General features: G+C 45.6%; 1 protein-coding gene across 2 annotated transcripts in view; it reads left to right on the forward strand.

The window, feature by feature from the left end:
• P3H2 (prolyl 3-hydroxylase 2) overlaps positions 1-20254 on the forward strand; it is a 69376-nt gene that overhangs the window by 18674 nt on the left and 30448 nt on the right. The window contains exon 1 of one of the 2 annotated variants that reach the window (XM_087872382.1): positions 7427-7816. The exons of the other annotated variant lie outside the window; for it this stretch is intronic. Coding sequence (XP_087728508.1) covers positions 7814-7816 — 3 coding nt within the window. The 5' untranslated portion in view covers positions 7427-7813. Of the gene's footprint in view, positions 1-7426; positions 7817-20254 lie in introns of those variants that run through there. 2 annotated transcript variants of the gene reach the window in all.

Genomic DNA, 20254 nt, shown 5'->3' on the forward strand with positions numbered 1-20254 from the left:
TTCTGGGAGGCAAACTTGCTGTTAAGCTCTTTATGAGCACAGCTGCTCGGTTTCTAGGGTTCGAGACCCCCTTAAAGACACAAGTCCTTTGAAAATGTTGCGGTGTGACCCTGTTTTGACTTCTGTGGGTGTTGGGATTGCCGCTTTGAGTAGGGAGCACCAACCCAGCAGGATTCAAGCATTTGGGCTCTGGATTTTGATAGATGAAGTCGAATGTGCAAAATTTCCCACACCATGTTGAGCCACTGGTTGGAGTGGAGAGGACACGTCCTGTCTGGATTTGCATCAACAGAAGACAGAATTTCCATGAAAAAAAACTCCTGCCAGAAAACCCCAGCAATTTTTTCCTTCCCTTTTCCCCTAATTTTCTCCGCCCACCCCCCCAGGCAAAAGCCTTTATTGCTAAACTCTTCCTCCAGGCCCCTTGTCTTCCAGATGTGCTGGCTTGGTTGTTCCTCCACTCCCAACCAGTTGTGAGTCAGCCAGATGTGGTTGTGAGTCAGGATGCCAAACCTGTCCCAACTGGAGGTACCTCTGTGTCAATGGTATGTGGGAATGGCCTTGTGAGATGGGGAGGAAGAGCTGCTGCCTAGAAAACAAAGTCAGATAAGGGACAGCTTAGCCCACAGCTGCATAACGGATAGAGAAAGGGGATCAGAAGAAGTCCTCCCTCGTTTCTCAGAATGCAAAGGAGACAGTGGGAGATTTGTACCTCCAGACTTACAAGATGTTAATGGGGGTGGGGGGAAGGAGCCTCAGAAGGGACCTTAGTTTCTCCAGCTGTAAAGAGACTGTGGGAAATTTGTACTTTCAAACCTACAAGATTCTATTAATGTAGCTTTAAGGAACAAGCAGATAAGGGACAGCTCAGCCCACAGGTGTATAACAGACAGAGAAAGAGGCTCAGAAGAGACCCTCCCTAGTTTCTCAGTTGTAAAAGAGATAGTGGGGGATTCTACTTTCAGATTTACAAGAAGTAAGTCTTGTGTTAATGTAGCATGCTGGCTGGAGAATTCTGGGAGCTGAAGTCCACCCATCTTAAAGTTGATCAGGTTGAGAAGCTTCAGAAAGTGGCCTTGGAGTTTGGGTTCCCCTCGCTGTGTCTGTTGTCGGACTGAACTAGCTCGAGAGGTCCAACAACCGCTCTCCAATTGCTCTCCAATTGCTCACCACCACCGAGCCCTCTCGAGTAAACGCTTTGCATTCCTTCCACTTGAGAGCACGGTGGAATTCCTTGCTGCTGGGGTCTCCTTCGTCATTCACCAGGGAAAGACGGGCTGAGTTCAGCAGAGGTTTCTCCCCCAACCGGCTGCCTGCCCTCCCTGATGGGGTCTGCACACAGGCAGTCGGAATCTGAGGTTAACCAGAGAGGTTCAGCGGCAGGAGGAAGCCCAGCTGAGTTTTGACTACATGTTGCAAAAAATAGGATCGGCTGAAAGGGACCGTTGGGGTTTTCTTAACGGGGCAGAGAGAAGCATGAAAGGACTGTTGGGGGGGGGCTGTGAAAAGCCAGGGGGCTGCTGGAACAACGATTAACCATCAAGGAGAGAAGCAACCTAGAACTAAGGAAACATTTCCTGATAGTGAGGACAATTAACCACTGGAACAACTTGCCTCCAGAAGTTGTGAACGCTCCAACACTGGAAGTTTTTAAGAAGAGGTTGGATAACCATTTGTCAGAAATGGTAGAGGGTTTCCTGCCTAAGCAGGGGGTTGGACTAGAAGACCTCCAAGGTCCCTTCCAACTCAGTTATTCTAAATGAGAATTCCTGCTGCAATCAATGTTAAAATGTGGGCTCCTTGATACTCTCTGAGATTGATGGTTTTCTTGCAGATGTTTCATGACCCAACTAGGGAACATCATCAATGCTAGGAAATGGAGTGGGAGGAGGAGGAGGAGGAGGCCTTGGTACTCTCTGAGCTTGGTCAGCTTCCTGCAGATGTTTCATGACCCAACTAGGTGACATCATCAGTGCTAGTGGTGTTAAAATTGCTTGGAGGTTGTTTCTGCGACTGACCTCAAAATAACACTGTGTGTGTGTGTGTGTGTCACAACTCCCATTGTGTCCTTGCACGGTGGAACAGGGCACATGACGTCATCAGCTTCACAGCCCAGGTTTTAGAAAGTATAAAGCCCGAGAGTGGAAAAAAACGTGGAATAAATAAACTCATCCCTTCAGCACGCTTTTGAAAACTACCTGCGTGTTAATGCAATCCAGATGTAGCTGCAAAAAAAATATGGATTGAGACTCAGTTGTCCAAATTTGCTGAGCTCTTGTTTTTTGGGAAACGGGGCTGGGATTGAGGGTCTTCTTATACTTGGATCCTCCTGCAGAAATATCTTCCTTGGAAGAGAGTTAGGATTGCTTCAGAAGGAAACGAATGTTGGGTGTGTTTAAGTTGGCTGCCCCATCTCAGTTGTTGGAGATCCAAGTAACTCTCCTCTGAAGTGGTTCACACCTCCCAGCCTTGTAGTATAAACCAGGGTCTCCAATCTTGGCATCTTTAAGCCTGGAGGACTTCAACTCCCAGTACACCCATTTTTCACCCTCCCCAGGCTCCAGAGGCCCCCCCAGAGGCCCTCCAGAGGCCGGAAATGGCCCATTTGCTGACTTCCGTTGGGACCGAATTCCCGAAAATCACCTGGCCAGCACGCGTATGCGCACTGGAGCTGAGCTTGGGCAATGCTCGTGTGCTCACCAATACGGGCCTACTGGGAGTTGAAGTCTTCCAGGTTTAAAGTTGCCAAGGTTGGAGACCCCTGGTATAAACAGAGGCATAGAATCAAAATCAGAATTAATACCGCTTTATAAAGTAGGGCCACATCTGGAATACTCTGGATCCAGTTTTGGTCACCACATTCGAAAAAGATGTTGAGACTTTGGAAAAGAAGAGCAACTAAGAGGATTAAAAAGCATGGAGACTAAAATATACAAAGAACGGCTGCAGGATTTGGGTTTGTCCAGTCTAGAGAAGAGAAGAATTAGGGGTGACATGATAGCAGTCTTCCAATATTTGAGGGGCTGCCACAGAGAAGAGGGGGGTCCACCTATTCTCCAAAGCAGGACAAGAAGCAAAGGATGGAAGCTAATCAAGGAGAGAAGCAACCTAGAACTAAGGAGAAACTTCCTAATAGTGAGAACAATTAATCAGTGGAATGGAAGTTGCCACCAGAAGCTGTGGTGGCAACACTGGAGGCTTTTAAGAAGAGATTGGACAACCACTTGTCTGGAATGGTATAGGATCTCCTGCTTGAGCAGGGGGTTGGACTAGTCCAGAGGGCTTCAAACTTGGCAGTCCAAACTTGTGGACTTCAATTCCCAGAATTCTCCAGCCAGCATAGAATTCTGGGAGTTGAAGTCCACAAGTCTTAAAGCTGCCAAGTTTGAAGACCTCTGGACTAGAAGTCCTCCAAACTCCCTTTCAGCTCTATTCTGATTGATTGAGGTTGTGATTTCCATCAAAATACACTTTATGGTGGGTAGTGGGAAGTAATGCCATCTACCTCATTTATAGATCTTCCTTTCTCTTGCAATGGCGAGAAACTTGATGCCTATCCACCAATGGTCCGATCTTCTGCTGCAGCTTCTCCACCATCCATAGTGGTCCATTCGTCCATCAGGGAACTGGTCCCTGGGATTTAGGGACACCGGGACATCCAATTAAACTTTCTCTGAAGGCAGAACAAGAAAGAACAAGTGGAAGATCATTAAAGAGAGACTCAACCTAGAACTAAGGAGAAATTTCCTGGCAGTGAGGAGAGTTAACCAGTGGAACTGCTTGCCACCAGAAGTTGTGGGTGCTCCATCACTTTGCTAAACCTGAAGTCTAATGTCAGTGGAAAAATGGGGGTGTCCCTTTGAAATCCAGTCTGCTTCTCCCCCAGCATGTGCAAATCGGGCTTACTTATTGACTGTCTGATCCAGTTGCCAGCTTTGGCGATTTACTTAACAACCATGGCCAAAAGTTTGTAAAAAAAGGTGTGACTCATTTCACAACCCCCTTGCTTAGCAATGAAAATTGTGCTCCCCACCACCATTGTGGTCATAAGTCAAGACTTAGAACTTAGAATAACTTTATTGTCACTTTGAATGTACGCTAACTGGCATACATTAAAATGAAATTTCTTTGCGTACAGCTCTCAAAGGGTCACCCCCTTCAGTACACAGTACAGGAACACAACAAAATAAATAAATAAGTACAAAATTATGCATACGTCTTATTTATGCACATTTAAAAAACTGGATTTAAAAACCGAACGGACGTTAGGTAAGAAAATGAAGCAGAATCTCTGTTTAAGCGGACTCTGCTCTCCTTACGAGCACATCTGCAGAACAGCAGTAGCAGCAGCTGCCAAAATCGGTGAGCTCACGGAGATGTTTTCTTGCTTTAACACAATTCAAAAAGGAAAACACGACGACGGAATTTCTTTCCGAGAGATTTCAGAGTTTCGTTCTCCCAGGGAAATCTCCCCGCTTGAGGTTCAGACAGATGGACGTGCAATGCTTGGCCAGTGGAATAAATAGAGCCGGGGAGATTTCCTTCAGGAAAGCCAACACAAACGAGTTGTGAATGATTTTGTCGTCTCACAACAGATGTGGGAAATCCTGAGTGGGCTTTAAATTGACGTCTTTGCTGAGTTGTGTCTTTGGCTCGGGTCTCATTCAGTTCACAGCCTGTGGCTTCATCCCTTTTTTGCAGCTTGGACAAAGTTGTGAGATCATGGAATGCTCGGGCTGGAAGGGACCTTGGAGGTCTTCTAGTCCAACCCTTCTCAAGCAGGAGACCATATACTGTTTCAGACAAATGGCTTCTGGTTTCTTCTTGAAAACCTCCAGTGATGCCAACTTCCGGTGGCAAGGTGTCCCACTGGTTAATTGTTCTAGCTGTCAGGAAATCTTTTCTTATTATGAGGTTGGTTCTCTCATTGATCATTTTTTCATCCGTTGCTTCTTGTCCTGCCTTCAGGTGTTTTGGAGAATAAATCAGAATAACAGAGTTGGAAGGGACCTTGGAGGTCTTCTAGCCCAACCCTCTGCTCAAGCAGGAGATCCTGATGTCAACTTGCAAAGCTTTCAAGTTGCCATGAGCAGGAGGGAGAGAGAACTGATAAAGCTGATTGATTTCCCTAACTGAAGCTGCATTCCATACATGCTTCCTTACCGCAATCAGAAGGAGGGTGTTGGATTTCACAGCCAGCCAAAGTGCTTAATTGGAGAATGTGATTTATGAACATGGACAGGGAGGAGGGGAGAGACAGGGTCGTAGGGGGACGTAAATCTACGTGGGATTAGTTCTAACTGCATCCGAATATTGCCGAAATGGTGCTTCTAATAAATAACTGTATTTCTTTTGAAGTTTGGCTCATGGCTCACGAATTAATTAGGGCATCTTTCGGAAACTTCACACCTATGCCATTTCAGACATGGCTGTCCAGCCTCTTCTTAAAAACCTCCAGTGATGGAGCACCCACGATTTCTGGCGACATGCCATTGATTGATTGTTCTAACTGCTATCATATCACTGCAGGACATTTTTACTAGAGTAGACCTACCCAATTCCTGCAACTATTCCTTATATCTTTAGCCTCCAGTCCCCTAATCCTCTTTGTTACTCTTCTCTGCACTCTTTCCAGAATCTCAACTTCTTTTTTACATCGTGGCGACCAAAACTGGATGCAGGATTCCAAGTGTGGCCTTACCAAGGCCTTATAAAGTGGTATTAACACTTCACATGATCGTGATTCTATCCCTCTGTTGATGCAGCCTAGAACTGTGTTGGCTTTTTTGGCAGCTGCTGCACACGGCTGGCTCATATTTAAGTGATCATCTACCAGGACTTCAAAATCCCTCTTTCATTTACTGCTATTGAGCCAGGTTCCACCTATTCTGTATCTGGAATTTAGTTTTTCTCGCTTAAGTGTTGGAAGAAAAATCTGGTCCAGTTCGAAGCCAGGAGAAAGGCGCTGGAAATAAAACAGAGGCTGCTTAAGAAAGAAGGTTTACTGATGAGCAGAACCAACAACAGCACGCAGTTCTGGGGCAGCTGACATAATGGTTGAATGAGTGGATGGATCTTTATAGGTTTCTGTGACTTTGAAGTCTGAACTGTTCTGGGGATTGTGCAATGAAGGGGGCTTTTTGTGTCTCTTATTTATTTATTTTATTTATTAGTCCAATTTATATGCCGCCCTTCTCCGTAGACTCAGGGCGGCTTAAAATGCATTATAGCAATAGCCTGCATACTTTTTTGTATATACCTGCTTATTAGGGCTTTCGGGCCCCCCTAAGCGGTGTTGTTCTATACAAAGTCGGCTTATTGCCCCCACAATCAGGGCCCTCAATTTACCTACCTCAAAAAGATGGAAGGCTGAGTCAACTTTGAGCCTGGTGAGATTCGAACTTGCACTAATTCCAGGCAGCTGGCAGCTAAGTGCTAGCACTTAACAGCACTTTAGTCCACTGCACCACCGAGGCTGTTATACCTCTTGCTATTTCCATGGTGGTGGATTAATTCTGTTATGAACTAAAAGGTCATAGTCCTGTTCTTAGAATTTGGGTGGAGGAGAATGTAAATTTTAATCCCATCGCTAGAGGTGAAGATGTTTTGTTGGGAATAGCCTGGCCCAGTCTTTCTTAATGGGCACAAAATATCCAACTTTAAAGACTTCGGGCATCTGCTGGAGGTTGTTGGGGGTTGCTGGGGACTGCTTTCTGCCTTTAAGAACATGTTTCTCCATTTCTCCTTTGGGGAAATATAATATTCTCTGGGTGAGGGGGTGCGTAATATTTTCATTCTCTGGGTGGGTGAGGGGATGCGTAATTACTTCTGACAGTCTAAATAAAACCTTCCTTTTCTCACCACTGAGTTGCATTTTGTGGGATAGGGCCCAATACTCAAATCTGTCATGCTCCCTCTGAATTAAATCACATAGCTCTTGGTGACTCACAAATCTTATAAGAAACAAGCCTGAAAAAACTTTTTTTTCCCCTCCTTGTTGAGAGTGGAGCTGATTAGTTAATCCCCATTAAAGCCAGTTCCAAGATTTGGGATAAAAATGAATCGGGAGGAATGTGGTAGTAACATTCCTAAATTTTACTCCAAGGCTGAAGCTTTGGTGATGCTACCAAACGCCTCTTGATATTTTTGCCGCCGTAAACCAACATAATAACTCTGCTTCTGCAGTGGATGAAAAGGGCAAACGCCTGGATAATCCCAGGTTGATCCCAAATTGTTCTTCATTTGTGTAGCAAATGTGGCATGCATCCCAGATCTCCCCCTCCCTTCCACCCTCACCCCCCCCTCGCCCCCAAGCTTGGAATTTACACAATCCGAGCCTTTTTGCAAATGTTTTACTTTCTTGCTGCATGAATTCTGGGCAAGCTCACACAGTCGATTAAAAAGCAACCCCCAGTGACTCAAGGTCATTGATCAACTCGAGAATTTGGAACTGGAAATGGCTTTCTTTCTTTCTTTCTTTCTTTCTTTCTTTCTTTCTTTCTTTCTTTCTTTCTTTCTTTCTCTTTCTTTCTCTCTCTCTCTCTCTCTCTTTTTCCCTCCCTCCCTCCCTCCCTCTGTCTCTCTCTCTGTCTCTCCCCCTCTCTCTCCTCCTTTCCCCATCATTCCTCTCCTGAGCTTGTAATTCATGTTCGCATGCCATGTTTTACTAAGTTGATGTGGAAGAGCTTTCCGAATCAATCAGGCGGCTGGGATGGGATAAAAAGCAGCACCTGGAGCTTGCAAATTCTTTCCACGTTTTTCTTACGTAAATGGTGGAAATTTACATTTACGGAGGGGCCTGGTGGAAATCAGAATGGTAGGTAGAGAGAATGTGTGTGAGGGAGTTCTTTGGGGAAACGGAGCAAGCAAACGGGCTGGTTTTAATCTGTGGGCTCCTTGGTGCTCTCTGAGCTCGGCTGTTTTCTTTCATGACCCAACGGGATGACATCATCCATGCTAGAAGGGAGGGGGAGTTGCTGGTAAGAGGAGGAGGAGGACTGTGGGGTCCTTGGTGGTCTCTGAGCTTGCTTTGTTTTCTTACCGATGTTTCACAAACCAACTAGGGAACTTTATCAGTGCTAGAAAGGAGGGGGAATTGTGAGGAGGAGGAGGATATTTGCAGCTGAAGGTTGAACTGTGGGGATTTTGGTGCTCCCTGAGCTTGGTGGTTTTCTTGCAGACATTTCATGACCCAACTAGGGAACATCATCAGTGCTAGATGGGAGAGGGGTTTGCATTCATTATATGTTCTAGCCCCCTAATCCTCTTTCTTGCTCTTCTCTGCACTCTTTCTAGAGTATCAACATCTTTTTTACATCATGGTGACCAAAATTGGATGCAGTATCCGAGTGCGGTTTTACCAAGGCATTATAAAGTGATATTAATACTTCATGTTCTGTCCCGGTCTCACACGCACACACACCAACAGACGTCCAAGAGTTAAAAACCAAACCAGCTGACAAAATCCTTTTCCTTATGATAATGGAACTTGGAAGCAACCTAGTGGCTGCCTGCCAAGAGTTTATTACTTACAAAGGGAAGAGATAACTTCTCTCCGCTTCTGGTACATCAAAGTAAAATGCTCAATAATTACAGAGTAAATCAAGTCCAAATATAATCCAGCAAAGTCTATAGCAAAAGTCCGGCAATGCAGAATGGCGTGGAAGCTTTCAGCTTTGTTCATCACAAGGCTTGACTGGCCACCACGCTCCCTTTTACACCCTGTGGGGTGTGGTCCAGTGACTCAGCCTAATCTCGGGCACGCCTTTTCTTCTGTTGCGCACGCTTATGTCTGCGACGCTGGCGTGGATCCAGCCAAGACTCATTACCCTCATCACTGTCCACCTGTGGCTGCGTGGACGTGCTTGGCCCCAGCCCTATCTCTTGCCCTTCGGCGGACACCGAAGGCATTGCCAGAGAGGAGGGTCCTGGAGAGGGAGGCCTTGCCAACTCCTCTTCTTCACTCTCGGAGTCCTCTCCTGCCGATGACACAGGCTCAGGTAACGGAGCCACAACACTTCATGTGATCTTGATTCTACCCCTCTGTTGATGCAGCCTAGGATTGTGTTGACTTTTTTGGCAGCTGCTGCACACGGCTGGCTCAGATTTAAGTGATTGTCCACTAGGACTCCAAGGTCCCTCTCACAGTTACTGTTATTGAGCCTGGTACCACCTCTTCTATACCTGGCCTTCTAAACCTTACTTTTTCACCACTGAACTGCCTCTTTATGCAAACCTTATGCAATGTGGTAGAAGGATCCCACCACTGAGTCCTTGCCTGGGGATTGTGAAGCAGGAAAATGCTGTCTAGCATAATCTTTTGTCTTTTAAGGCGGTAGCAATGGCCTCTCTGGTTGGGGATCATCACCTTAGCAAGATGCAAGCAGACCAGACAAGAGATATAAACCTCTACTTTTTGAACCGGTTCGATGATTATTCGGAGAATAATGGAAGATGACCTTAGAGGTCATCTAGTCCAACCCCCCCCCCCTCAGGCAGGATATGTATAGCATCTGAGACAGATGGTTGCACAATATCTTAAATTAAAGGCCTGGGGACTAAAACATAGGAAGAATGGTTGCAGGATTTGGGTATGTCTAGTCTAGGGAAAAGAAGAACTAGGGGGGATGTGATAGCAGTCTTCCAGTATTTGAGGGGCTGCCCCAAAGAAGAGGGGGACAATCTATTCTCCAAAGCACCAGAAGCAACGAATGGAAACTAACGAAGGAGAGAAACGAACTAAAATTAAGGAGAAATTTCCTGACGTCGAGAACAATTAACCAGTGGAACAGCTTGCCACCAGACGTTGTAGGTGCTCCATCACTGGAGGTTTTTAAGAAGAGACTGGACAGCCACTTGTCTGAAATAGTATAGCATCTCCTGCTTGAGCAGGGGGTTAGACTAGAAGACCTCCAAGGCCCCATCCAGCTCTATTCTGATTCCTTGATCTCTTCTGGAAAAGCTCCAGTGATGGAGTGAGATCGATACGGCCACTTTGCAAGATCGCTTCTTAGTTAAGAAATTTCTCCCATCATAAAAAGCCATCCTCGTTTGCCCGTTTTCACCCGGTGTTGTGGGAAGGGAGTGGGGGAAGTGGCAGTCCCAACAGCCGTGACAAGCCTGTTTATATGTTTAATTGTTTTATTAAGGAAGAAATGGGGGATTTCTGCCAATGCACAAGTCCGCCAACATTTCCTGTCGGGGGTGACAGGGAACAGATGTTCTGAGATCTTTTGCACAGAATCCATTACCGAGTTTGCATTGCTTAATTAAAGGATGTTTCGGGCCAATTCCCGTCTCTCCCTCCCTCCCTTCCCCCCAGCTTTGCTTCTGATGGGGGAGCCACCGAGATGGAAAACAGTTTGCTTTGAATTTCCCTTGAGAATGTGGGAGTTCCTTACATCGGAGTCAAATCCCGTCCCCCTCAATTCTTGCCACTGAAGATCGTTCAGTCACAAAAAGGGCCATTGTATTCAGCAGGCTTGTCCCCTGGAAAATTTGTGTCAGAAAACTACTTGAAAGAAGTCAGACATCCAGACATCTTTGGAATAAAATTGCAATGGGTTTTTATTTTGGGGGGAATTGCATTTGCGTAAACCTTAGGCTGGTGAATTCTTCGGTTCTGAAGTTGCTTTCAATCAGATGGTTGCAATAAAGGTATTTATTAAGGGGTAAATTTTCCCAAGAATGCAGGTAGTCTCTTGACTTATGACTGCAATGGAGCCCAAAATTTTTGTTGCGAAACAAGCCAGTTGTTGTGAATTTTGTATCGTTTTACAACTTTTCTTGCCATCGTTAAAGTGAATGACTGCAGTGGGTTGTTAAGTTAGTCACATGATTGTTCGGTGAATTTTGCTCCATTTTACAACCTTCCTTGCCACAGTTATTAAGTGAATCACTTCAATTTGTTAAGTCAGGGACACGGTTGTTAAGCGAATTCGGCTTCCCCATTGACTTGGCTCATCCGGAAGGTCGCAAAAGGGGGAATCACATGATCCTGGGACACTCCAACCGTCATAAATACAAGTCAGTTGTCAAGCATCCAAATTTTGATCATGTGATCACCAGGATGCTGCAACGGTCATAAGTGTGAAAAAAGGTTATAAGACAGTTTTTTCAGCGCCACTGTATATTTGAACGGTGACTAAATGAATGGTTAAATCGATTCTTTTATCCAAATAGGAGATTATATTTCATTTTGTCTCTATTTTGAAATTGCTTCCGGATTTTGTGTTTGCAAAAGGGGGGCGGGGGGAATGAAACTTTGATTCTGTTTTTGTAAACTAGACAGACTCATTGTTATAGAAATGGCTTATAGACACGGCTGTGTAAAAGCAAAAAGTTGTGCTTGTAATGTTTTTACTTTCGATCTAGTGTGCTAAAGAGAGTCTACAGTCGATGCCCTTTTCTTTTTCTTTTCCTCCCGTTACACTATATCTCTCCCTCTCTTTATACTTTCCCATGTTTTTTTTTTCATTGTACTTGGATAAACTAATAAAGGGACACGATGGCTCAGTGGCTAAGACGCTGAGCTTGTCGATCGAAAGGTCGGCAGTTCAGAGGTTCGAATCCCCAGTGCCGCGTAACGGGGTGAGCTCCCGTGACTTGTCCTGGCTTCTGCCAACCTAGCAGTTCGAAAGCAGGTAAAAAATGCAAGTAGAAAAAATAGGGACCACCTTTGGTGGGAAGGGAACACCGTTCCGTGCGCCTTTGGCGTTGAGTCATGCCGGCCACATGACCACGGAGACGTCTTCGGACAGCGCTGGCTCTTCGGCTTTGAAACGGAGATGAGCACTGCCCCCTAGAGTCAGGAACGACTAGCACATAGGTGCGAGGGGAACCTTTACCTTTAAACTAATAAAAAAAGGATAAATCACTAAATGAACTGTTGTTGTAAGTCAAAGGCTGCCTGCATCCACTAAATCTGGAGAGTTCAACCTTTGCAAAGGATAAAAAAGCTTGTAAGAAATTCATTCATTCCACTTATTCTTGATAACCAACAAACTTGGTGGTATTAAGAACAGCAGAAATAAAGCCCAGGTTTGCTAACACACCACTGAGACATAGATGACAGGGATATCCTGGAAATTAATTTAGTGTAGAACGAAAAAAGGGAATAATTTTCTTTGCTTGTCGTCTCTTGCCCACTTCTTAAGATGAATAATGCAGGAATTAATTACTCGTGGAAAAGTGCAACAATTCACTAAATGAAAAAACTGAAGGATGTGGAGGGGGGGAATGTAGTAAAAATGCTTTAATTTGGTGTTTCTCAACCTGGACAGCTTGAAGATGGATGGACTTCAACTCCCAGAATTCCCCAACCAGCACAGCTGGCTGGGGAATTCTGGGAATTGAAATCCATCCATCTTCAAGCTGCCGATTTTGAGAAACATTTCTTTATCCACTGCTAGTCGACAAATCTGTTGTTGCCGAAGTAAAATGCATTAAAACACAGGGAATTTGCTTCCCAGCTCTGCAGGTTGAAAAGAAATTAAACCCACCGCTTTTAAAAGGTATTTCTTTGACAGACTTCCTATAAATTCCTCTAACTCTAGTGATCTCGCAGATTTTCTTGCTTATCATTCCAATGTTGTTAGAGCCTTCAACGGTGTCGGGGAGGTTAACTGGGAACACTCAAATAGTAAGATTAAAGAAAAAAAAACGTTTTCAGAGTTTTATGTGTTTTGCAAGAGGCTCGCACTTCATCAATCTTCGGACAAAATTGAGAAGTGGTGTTTATGCGCGCCAGAAAGCTGCCTCTTGACTGTGTATGTCAAGATGGAAATTTGTTCTACAGGAGGGTTGGGAGAACATCCAGGCATGTCAACAGCCTCTCCTTCCTCTCTGACCTTTGAGAGCACTGCGGTCCTGCTCCAGCTACAAGCCAGCTGCTTTCTTTGACTTTTCTTTCTTTCTTTCTTTCTTTCTTTCTTTCTTTCTTTCTTTCTTTCTTTCTTTCTTTCTTTCTTTCTTTCTTTCTTTCTTTCTTTCTCTCTTTCTTCTCATAGTGCCACACAGGTCCTGGATTTTGCACCAAGTGGGATCTTCTATCTGTGGTGGTCCTAATCTCTCTCTCTCTGTTCTGTCTCTGTCTCACACACGCACACAAACAGGCAGCCGGGGGTTAAATAAACTGGCAGACAACCAATTCTTCCAATAAGAGGCTTGGCAGCAACCCAGTAGCTGCTTGCCAAGAACTTTACTCATAAACAAGATACACACAGTTCAAGAATTGTCCAGTCCGTAATTAAATCCAAGGCAGATAATGCTGTTTCCAAAGATGCAATGTGACTTGATAGTAGTTAGTTTTGTCCGTCACAGAGTCTGAATGGCCACATCACCCCCTTTTATACCCTGTGGGGTGTGGTCCAGTGACTCAGCTTAATCTCTGACATGCCTCTTCTTCTGTTGCGCGCGCTTATCTCTGCGACGCTGCCGAGGATCCAGCCAAGACTCATCTCCCTCATTACTGTCCACCTGTGGCTGCGTGGACGTGCTTGGCCCCAGCCCTATTTCTTGACCTTCAGCGGACACCGAAGGCACTGCCAGAGAGGAGGGTCCTGGAGAGGGAGGCCTTGCCAACTCCTCTCCTTCACTCTCGGAGTTCTCTCTTGCCGATGACACAGGCTCAGGTAACGGAGCCACAACACTCTCTCTCTCATCTATCTATCTATCTAACTTTCTATCTCTATCTATTTATCTCTATCTATCTATCTATCTATCTATCTATCTATCTATCTATCTATTTATCTAATCTACCGGTATATCCATCTTTATCTATATATCATCTATGTACGGCAGCCAATTTATATATTTATTATATATCTCTCTCGTTGTCTTTCTCCATCCATCCATCCATCCATCCATCCATCCATCCATCCATCTCTATCATCTAACTATCATCTATCATATCTAATTGTATCTTTCTATCTATCTAGCATAAAAAACTAGCTACGGTGAGAAAACTGCTTATGAAAATGCATGCCAAAAGCTTACCATTTTGGACAAAATGTTGGGGAGAAGGAGAAGTGGAAACATGACCAAACTCTACATATTTACACATCTTTGATGAAAACTACGGTACCAAGCAGAGCAATGATTCTCAACCTTGGTTGAGAAACGCCGGCTGGGGAATTCTGGGAGTTGAAGTCCATCCAGCTACGACTACAAGTGGCCAAAATTGAGAAAGAGTGGCGTAGAAACGCAGGCAGCTCCAGCCTACACACAACCACCTGGGGACGGACGGATTTTCTTTTCGTCCTGCTACAAACTTCCAAAGCCGGAGACCCTTCCATTGGCACCAGACTACAACTCCCATGGTTCCTAGCCCGTGCTGCCCTTTGGGGTCCCACCTAACCTTGCCAGTTCAGCCTGCAAAAGGCTTTGGCTGCCCTTTGGACACTGGACTGGTCAAAGCCGGTTTGACCGATTGGAGGAAGGCAATGCCGCTTGGAAGGAGCAGATTCCGGAGACAGAAAGGGGAGCCGATGAAGAAAATTGGAAGGACCAACGGAAGCCGGGCTGGACCGCAGGGGTTTTTGAGGAGGGGGTCGATGAGGACTGTGGCTTTTTTTGGAGGCATCAGCTCATTCAGGACCCCGAGCTGCCTCCGCCTCGTCCTCTGCCAGCTGTCCGGCAGCCAATTTCCACAGCAGGATTAAGGGATGATGTGACTTCAAACTCCTCTTTGACCTCTTGGCAACATGGAAACTTGAACCCAGGGGAGGGAAAGGAGAAGGATCCGGAAGACTCTGATAGACCCTCTCTCTTAAATTATTTAGAGAGAGGTCCACCTATTCTCCAAAGCACCAGAAGGCAGGACAAGAAGCAACGGATGGAAACTCATCAAGGAGAGAAGCAACCTAGAATTAAGGAGAAACTTCCTGACAGTGAGGACAATTAACCAGTGGAACAGCTTGCCACCAGAAGCTGTAGGTGCTCCATTTTTGGGGGGTCGGTGAGTTTAGAAATATTCTCCAAACTCACCCTTCCTCATCCTGATGATGTTATCTAACTGGGTCATGAAACATCTGCAAGAAAGCAATCAAGCTCAGAGAGCACCAAGGACTCCGCAGTTGTCCACCTCCCTCCCTCCCTCCTTCCTTCCTTCCTTTTCTCTGCAAAGCCTTCTAGCAGTGATGATATTACCCAGCTAGGTTATGAAATGTCTGCAAGAAAGTAACCAAGCTCAGAGAGCACCAAGGACCTCACGGTTGTTGTTTCTTCTTCTTCTTCTTCTTCTTCTTCTTCTTCTTCTTCTTCTTCTTCTTCTTCTTCTTCTTCTTCTTCTTCTTCTTCTTCTTCTTCCTCTTCCTCTTCCTCTTCCTCTTCCTCTCCTTCTCCTTCTCCTTCTCCTTCTCCTTCTCCTTCTTCTTCCAGCCCTGTGGAATGAACTGCCCCCGGAAATACGTAAGATCTCCGACCTCCGGGTGTTTTGCTGCGCATTGAAGACCCTGTTGTTCCGCCAGGCCGGGCTATCAACATAATAATTTTAAATTGGGGTATTTTAAATTTCTGGGGTTTTAAATTGAGCCAAATCTATTTAATTATTTTAAATTTTTTAATCGTTGTTTTGTCTTGTGTTTTTAAATAGGCTGTACACCGCCCTGAGTCCTTCGGGAGAAGGGCGGTATAGAAATAAAATTCTTCTTCTTCTTCTTCTTCTTCTTCTTCTTCTTCTTCTTCTTCTTCTTCTTCTTCTTCTTCTTCTTCTTCTCCTTCTCCTTCTCCTTCTCCTTCCTCCTCTTCCTCTTCCTCCTCACAGACTCTGCTCCCTTCTAGCACTGATGATATTACCTAGTTGGGTCATGAAATATCTGCAAGAAAACCCCCAAACTCCAAGGGCCCCCACAATTCAGCCCTGAGCCACAAATACTCTCTTCTACTGGAGCTAGAAAAAGGGGGTCAGGAGTTCTCCATCCAGCCCCCAAAAGCCAGCAGAGGAGCCACCTCAGTGACAGACCGGTAATTAAAAACCTAACATTTGTGACAACTGGGCTTTAAAACTAACCTTCCCTTCCGGGGGGACGGTTGCTGGTGTGATGGGAGTTAGACTTTAAGATGCGTGGAGGGTGTCTGCTTATTTGTTTCTTTGTAAAATGGAGAAGCCTGCTTATTTGGCAGGATATCATTGTCATAAATGCCAGTTCAGTGAATGGAGATTGTCTCGGTGGTCTCTTGAACCCGGGCCTTTGCAAACCTTTGAACAAGTGCCCCCAAATCCTGGGAGGAGGGGGAGGGGTTGCTGGCCCTGTGCTGACTCCCCTCCCCCAGCATTTTGCACAGGGCTGCTGGCACCAGGAGCAGCTGTTCTGTCTGCCTGGAGGAATGCCAGCCTCTCCACGGTGGAGCCGGTAAGGTTGCACAAGCAGCCTCTCGCCCGTTGGCAGAAACAGGAGGGGGGTGCCCACTGGGAACACCATCCAAAAGATGCCCTTTGCGTAAGTGGCTTGTGGTTCCCGGACACTCTTCCTCCTGGCCTCGGCTCTCGTGTTCGTGTGGGGCAGTTTCCCCTTGTAGGAATGGCAGGATTGGCCATTGATTTTGTCCTTGGCTCAGGTTTTCCTTTCCTTCCCTTCCCTTCCTCCCACCTCATTTCCTTTCCTTTCCTTTCCTTTCCTTTCTTTTCCTTTCTTTCTCTTCTCTTCCCTTCCCTTCCCTTCCCTTCCCTTCCCTTCCTTTCCTTTCCTTTCCTTTCCTTCCTTCCCTTCCCTTCCTTTCCTTTTCTTCCTCCCACCTCCTTTTCTTTCTCCTTTCTCCTTTTCCCTTTTCCTTCCCTCTTTTCTTTTCTCTTATTTCTCTCTTTTCCCTTCTTCCTTCCTTCCTTCGCTGAGCTGAAAAGTTTGAGACACTCCCTGCCTCCAGGTGGTGGGGCCAGGAGCAGGCTTGGGGCTTCCTCCCAGACCCAGAGATTTCCCTCCCGCATGGAGGGGAGGCCAGAAGGACAGTTTTTTTCTAATGGAAGCCTTCCTTCCCAGATCCAGCACTACCACTCTGGTAGCTGCGGCCATGAGCCATGGCTGGCTTCCTTGAGAGCTGCCCACTGCCCACCCCCCAATGCTGCTCCCGAGAGAGGGTGGAACAGGGCAGCCCTTTCAGGGACAGACAATGCTCTGAAAGAGCCAGATGGGGCACACGGGCAGGGCAGGGCACAGAGCTCCCTCTGCCATGGGTGAAGAGGGACCCAAACCCTCTCAAATCTGGCACAGGGCACTGGGGGTCTGGAGTGTGGAGAGGTGGGCTGGAGAGAGGAAAATGCCCAGTCCTGCTTGTGGTATTTATCCGGGCCCTCAATGAAACAGTGGGCATTGTGGTGCCCTACACAGAATACAAGTAGTCCTCAACGCATGACCGCAAATGAGTCCAAAATTTTTGTTGCTAAGCAAGATATTGGTTGAGTGAGCTTTGCTCCATTTTATGACCATTTTACAACCAATAACAGCATTTCTTTTCATTCCAGAGTGCGGGGTATGGAATAAAACAGATTTAAGTTCCTGGGAGCCAGATTTTTTTCTTTGAAGATGTTTCCCTTTTTATCCACTGGATGGTGGGGAATGGAAGTTTCTCCAGTCAGAGCTGAAGAAACTTCTTGGATAAAAAGGGAAACATCTTCAAAAAAAAAAAAAAAAAAAAAACAGAAACTCCAGTTGCCTCCTGAAAAAGCACCTTTGGGATGACTGAGAATCTTTACAGGCTGTTAAAGACGATTTTGGGATTAAAAATCCAGGTAAATCCTCAGAGACTCAGATTCCCGCCCTGAGTAGGGGGTTGGACTAGACGACCGCAAGGTGTCCCCACGTTCAGATCCTAGGAGAGGCGCGGCTCAAGATAATTTGGGGAGTAGAAGTTCACTTACAAGCCTCTTTGCCCCTTTCCTGAGCATGCGTGGCCTTATTGAAAACACAGCAATTATTTAATTTTTTCCTTCTCCTGATCCCCCAAAGAACAGCATGACAATATTCCTTTGCATTTGTGTGTACGTGTGCAAAGCCTGGCTGAATTCACCCCCTGAGTTTTTATTTATTTATCCTGGAAAAGGATAAATTGCTTTCCTTCTCAGAAGCCGGAAACCGGGAGCATGGTTCACATTATAATGTCAGCAATGAGCATAACATGTTGTTCAAATGCTCAGCGGCGGCGGCGGCTGCAGAATTAAGTAACCAATTAATTAAACTGACCTCAAAAGGCTTGGTCATCGGCTCGTTCTTTGCAGGGGTCACGGGAGGACTCAGGAGGCAACAACTGTTGTGTCGCAAGAGAGGCTCTCCCACAGATTATAGAATAGAAGAATGGAATGGAATAACAGAGTTGAAAGAGCCTTGATAGTACAGTGGTCCAAAGCACCCTGTTATTAAGACCAGCTGCCTGCAATTACTGCAGGGTTCGAATCTCGCCAAGGCTCAAGGTTGACTCAGCCTTCCATCCTTTCTAAGGTAGGTAAATTGAGGACCCAGTTTGTGGGGGAAATAAGCTGACTTTGTATAAATATACAAAAAGTATGAAGGCTATTGCTTAACGCACTGTAAGCCACCCTGAGTCTCCGGAGAAGGGCGGCATATAAATCAAATAAAAAAAAAAAAAAACCTGCCCAGGCAGGAAACCCTACACCACTTCAGACAAATGGTTGTCCAATCTCTTCTTAAAAACTTCCAGTGTTGGAGCATTCACAACTTCTGGAGGAAAGCTGTTCCACTGATTAATTGTCCTCACTGTCAGGAAATTTCTCCTTAGTTCTAAGTTGCTTCTCTCCTTGATTAGTTTCCACCCGTTGCTTCTTGTCCTGCGTTCAGGGGCTTTGGAGAATAGCTTGACCCCCTCTTCTTTGGGGCAGCCCCTCAAATATTGGAAGACTTCTATCCTGTCTCCCCTGGTCCTTCTTTTCATTAAACTAGCCATGCCCAGTTCCTGCAACCGTTCTTCATATGTTTTAGCTTCCAGTCCCCTCATCATCTTGGTTGCTCTTGTCTGCACTCTTTCCAGAGTCTCCACATCTTTTTTACATCATGGAGACCAAAACTGGATGCATTATTCCAAGTGTGGCCTCACCAAGGCCTTATAAAGTGGTATTAACACTTCACATGATCTTGATTCTATTCCTCTGTTGATGCAGCCCAGGACTGTGTTGGCTTTTTTGGCAGCTGCTGCACACGGCCGGCTCATATCTAAATGATTGTCCACCAGGACTCCAAGATCCTTCTCACAGTGTGAATAAAGTGTCTCATGACCATTTTTCACACTTACACACTATTGCAGCATCCCCATGGTCACATGATAAAAATTCAGGCACTTGGCAACTGACTCCTATTTATGACGGTGGCAGCAGCCTGGGGGTCATGCAATCCCCTTTCGAGACCTTTTCCGACAAGCAAAGTCCACAGAGAAGCCAGATTCACTTAACAGCCAGGTGACTAACTTATTAATGGCAGTGGTTCACTTAACAACAGTGGCAAGAAAGGACGTTAAACGGGGCAAAACGCACTGAACGACCATGGCAAAAAAAAAATCAGCTGACTTCATGACTGCTCCGCTGGGCAACGAAAGTTCTGGTTCCATTTGCAGTCGTAAGTTGAGGACTCACTGTATGTGATGATTGTTTGTGAGCTACAGTTGGGGGAAGAAGCTGTGTGTAGAGTAGACCCCCCCCCCTTGCAAAGGGGCAGAGTTGAAGGCGTCTCCGGGTTAAAGGGCCTCCGTCTCTAATGAATTCTGGGGCTGAAAAGTGAAAGGGTTGCATTCACACAAGACACTTGACCTGGGTCAATCTTATTAACTTGGAAAAATACCAATATTCAGTCATCTAATTCCTCTCTTCCTAATCCTTCCATGATAACTGGCAGATCTTTTATCTGAGATGTGTAGCAACCCATAATGCTGTGTGGTATTTGCACATTTTTTAAAAAATATATTCCATGCATCCGCCCCACCTCACAAAAGCATGCATGTCTTATGCGCCAGTAAAAATTAATATTTCTATATGCCGTCAAGTTATGCAATTAAATTAACCTTTGTCGTTTTGCTTCATGCTAGGCAAACAAAAAAAAGGGGGAAAGGAAACATATAAACTCATCTTTTCATCCAAATTCCCAAACCATCCTTCAGTTGAAATTCCAGGCGGCAAAAGTTTTTCAAAATATAACACAAGAGCTATGTTCTATATAACGGGTGATAGAAGGGTCTCCTTTCAGTATTGTACAGCTAGTCTTCGACTTACAACAATTCATTTAGTGACCGTTCACTAAATCACAACATCGCTGAA

The sequence above is a fragment of the Pantherophis guttatus genome, chromosome 6 (genome assembly GCF_059756535.1).
Source record: "Pantherophis guttatus breed Tessera chromosome 6, ASM5975653v1, whole genome shotgun sequence".
Taxonomy (NCBI): Eukaryota; Metazoa; Chordata; class Lepidosauria; order Squamata; family Colubridae; genus Pantherophis; species Pantherophis guttatus.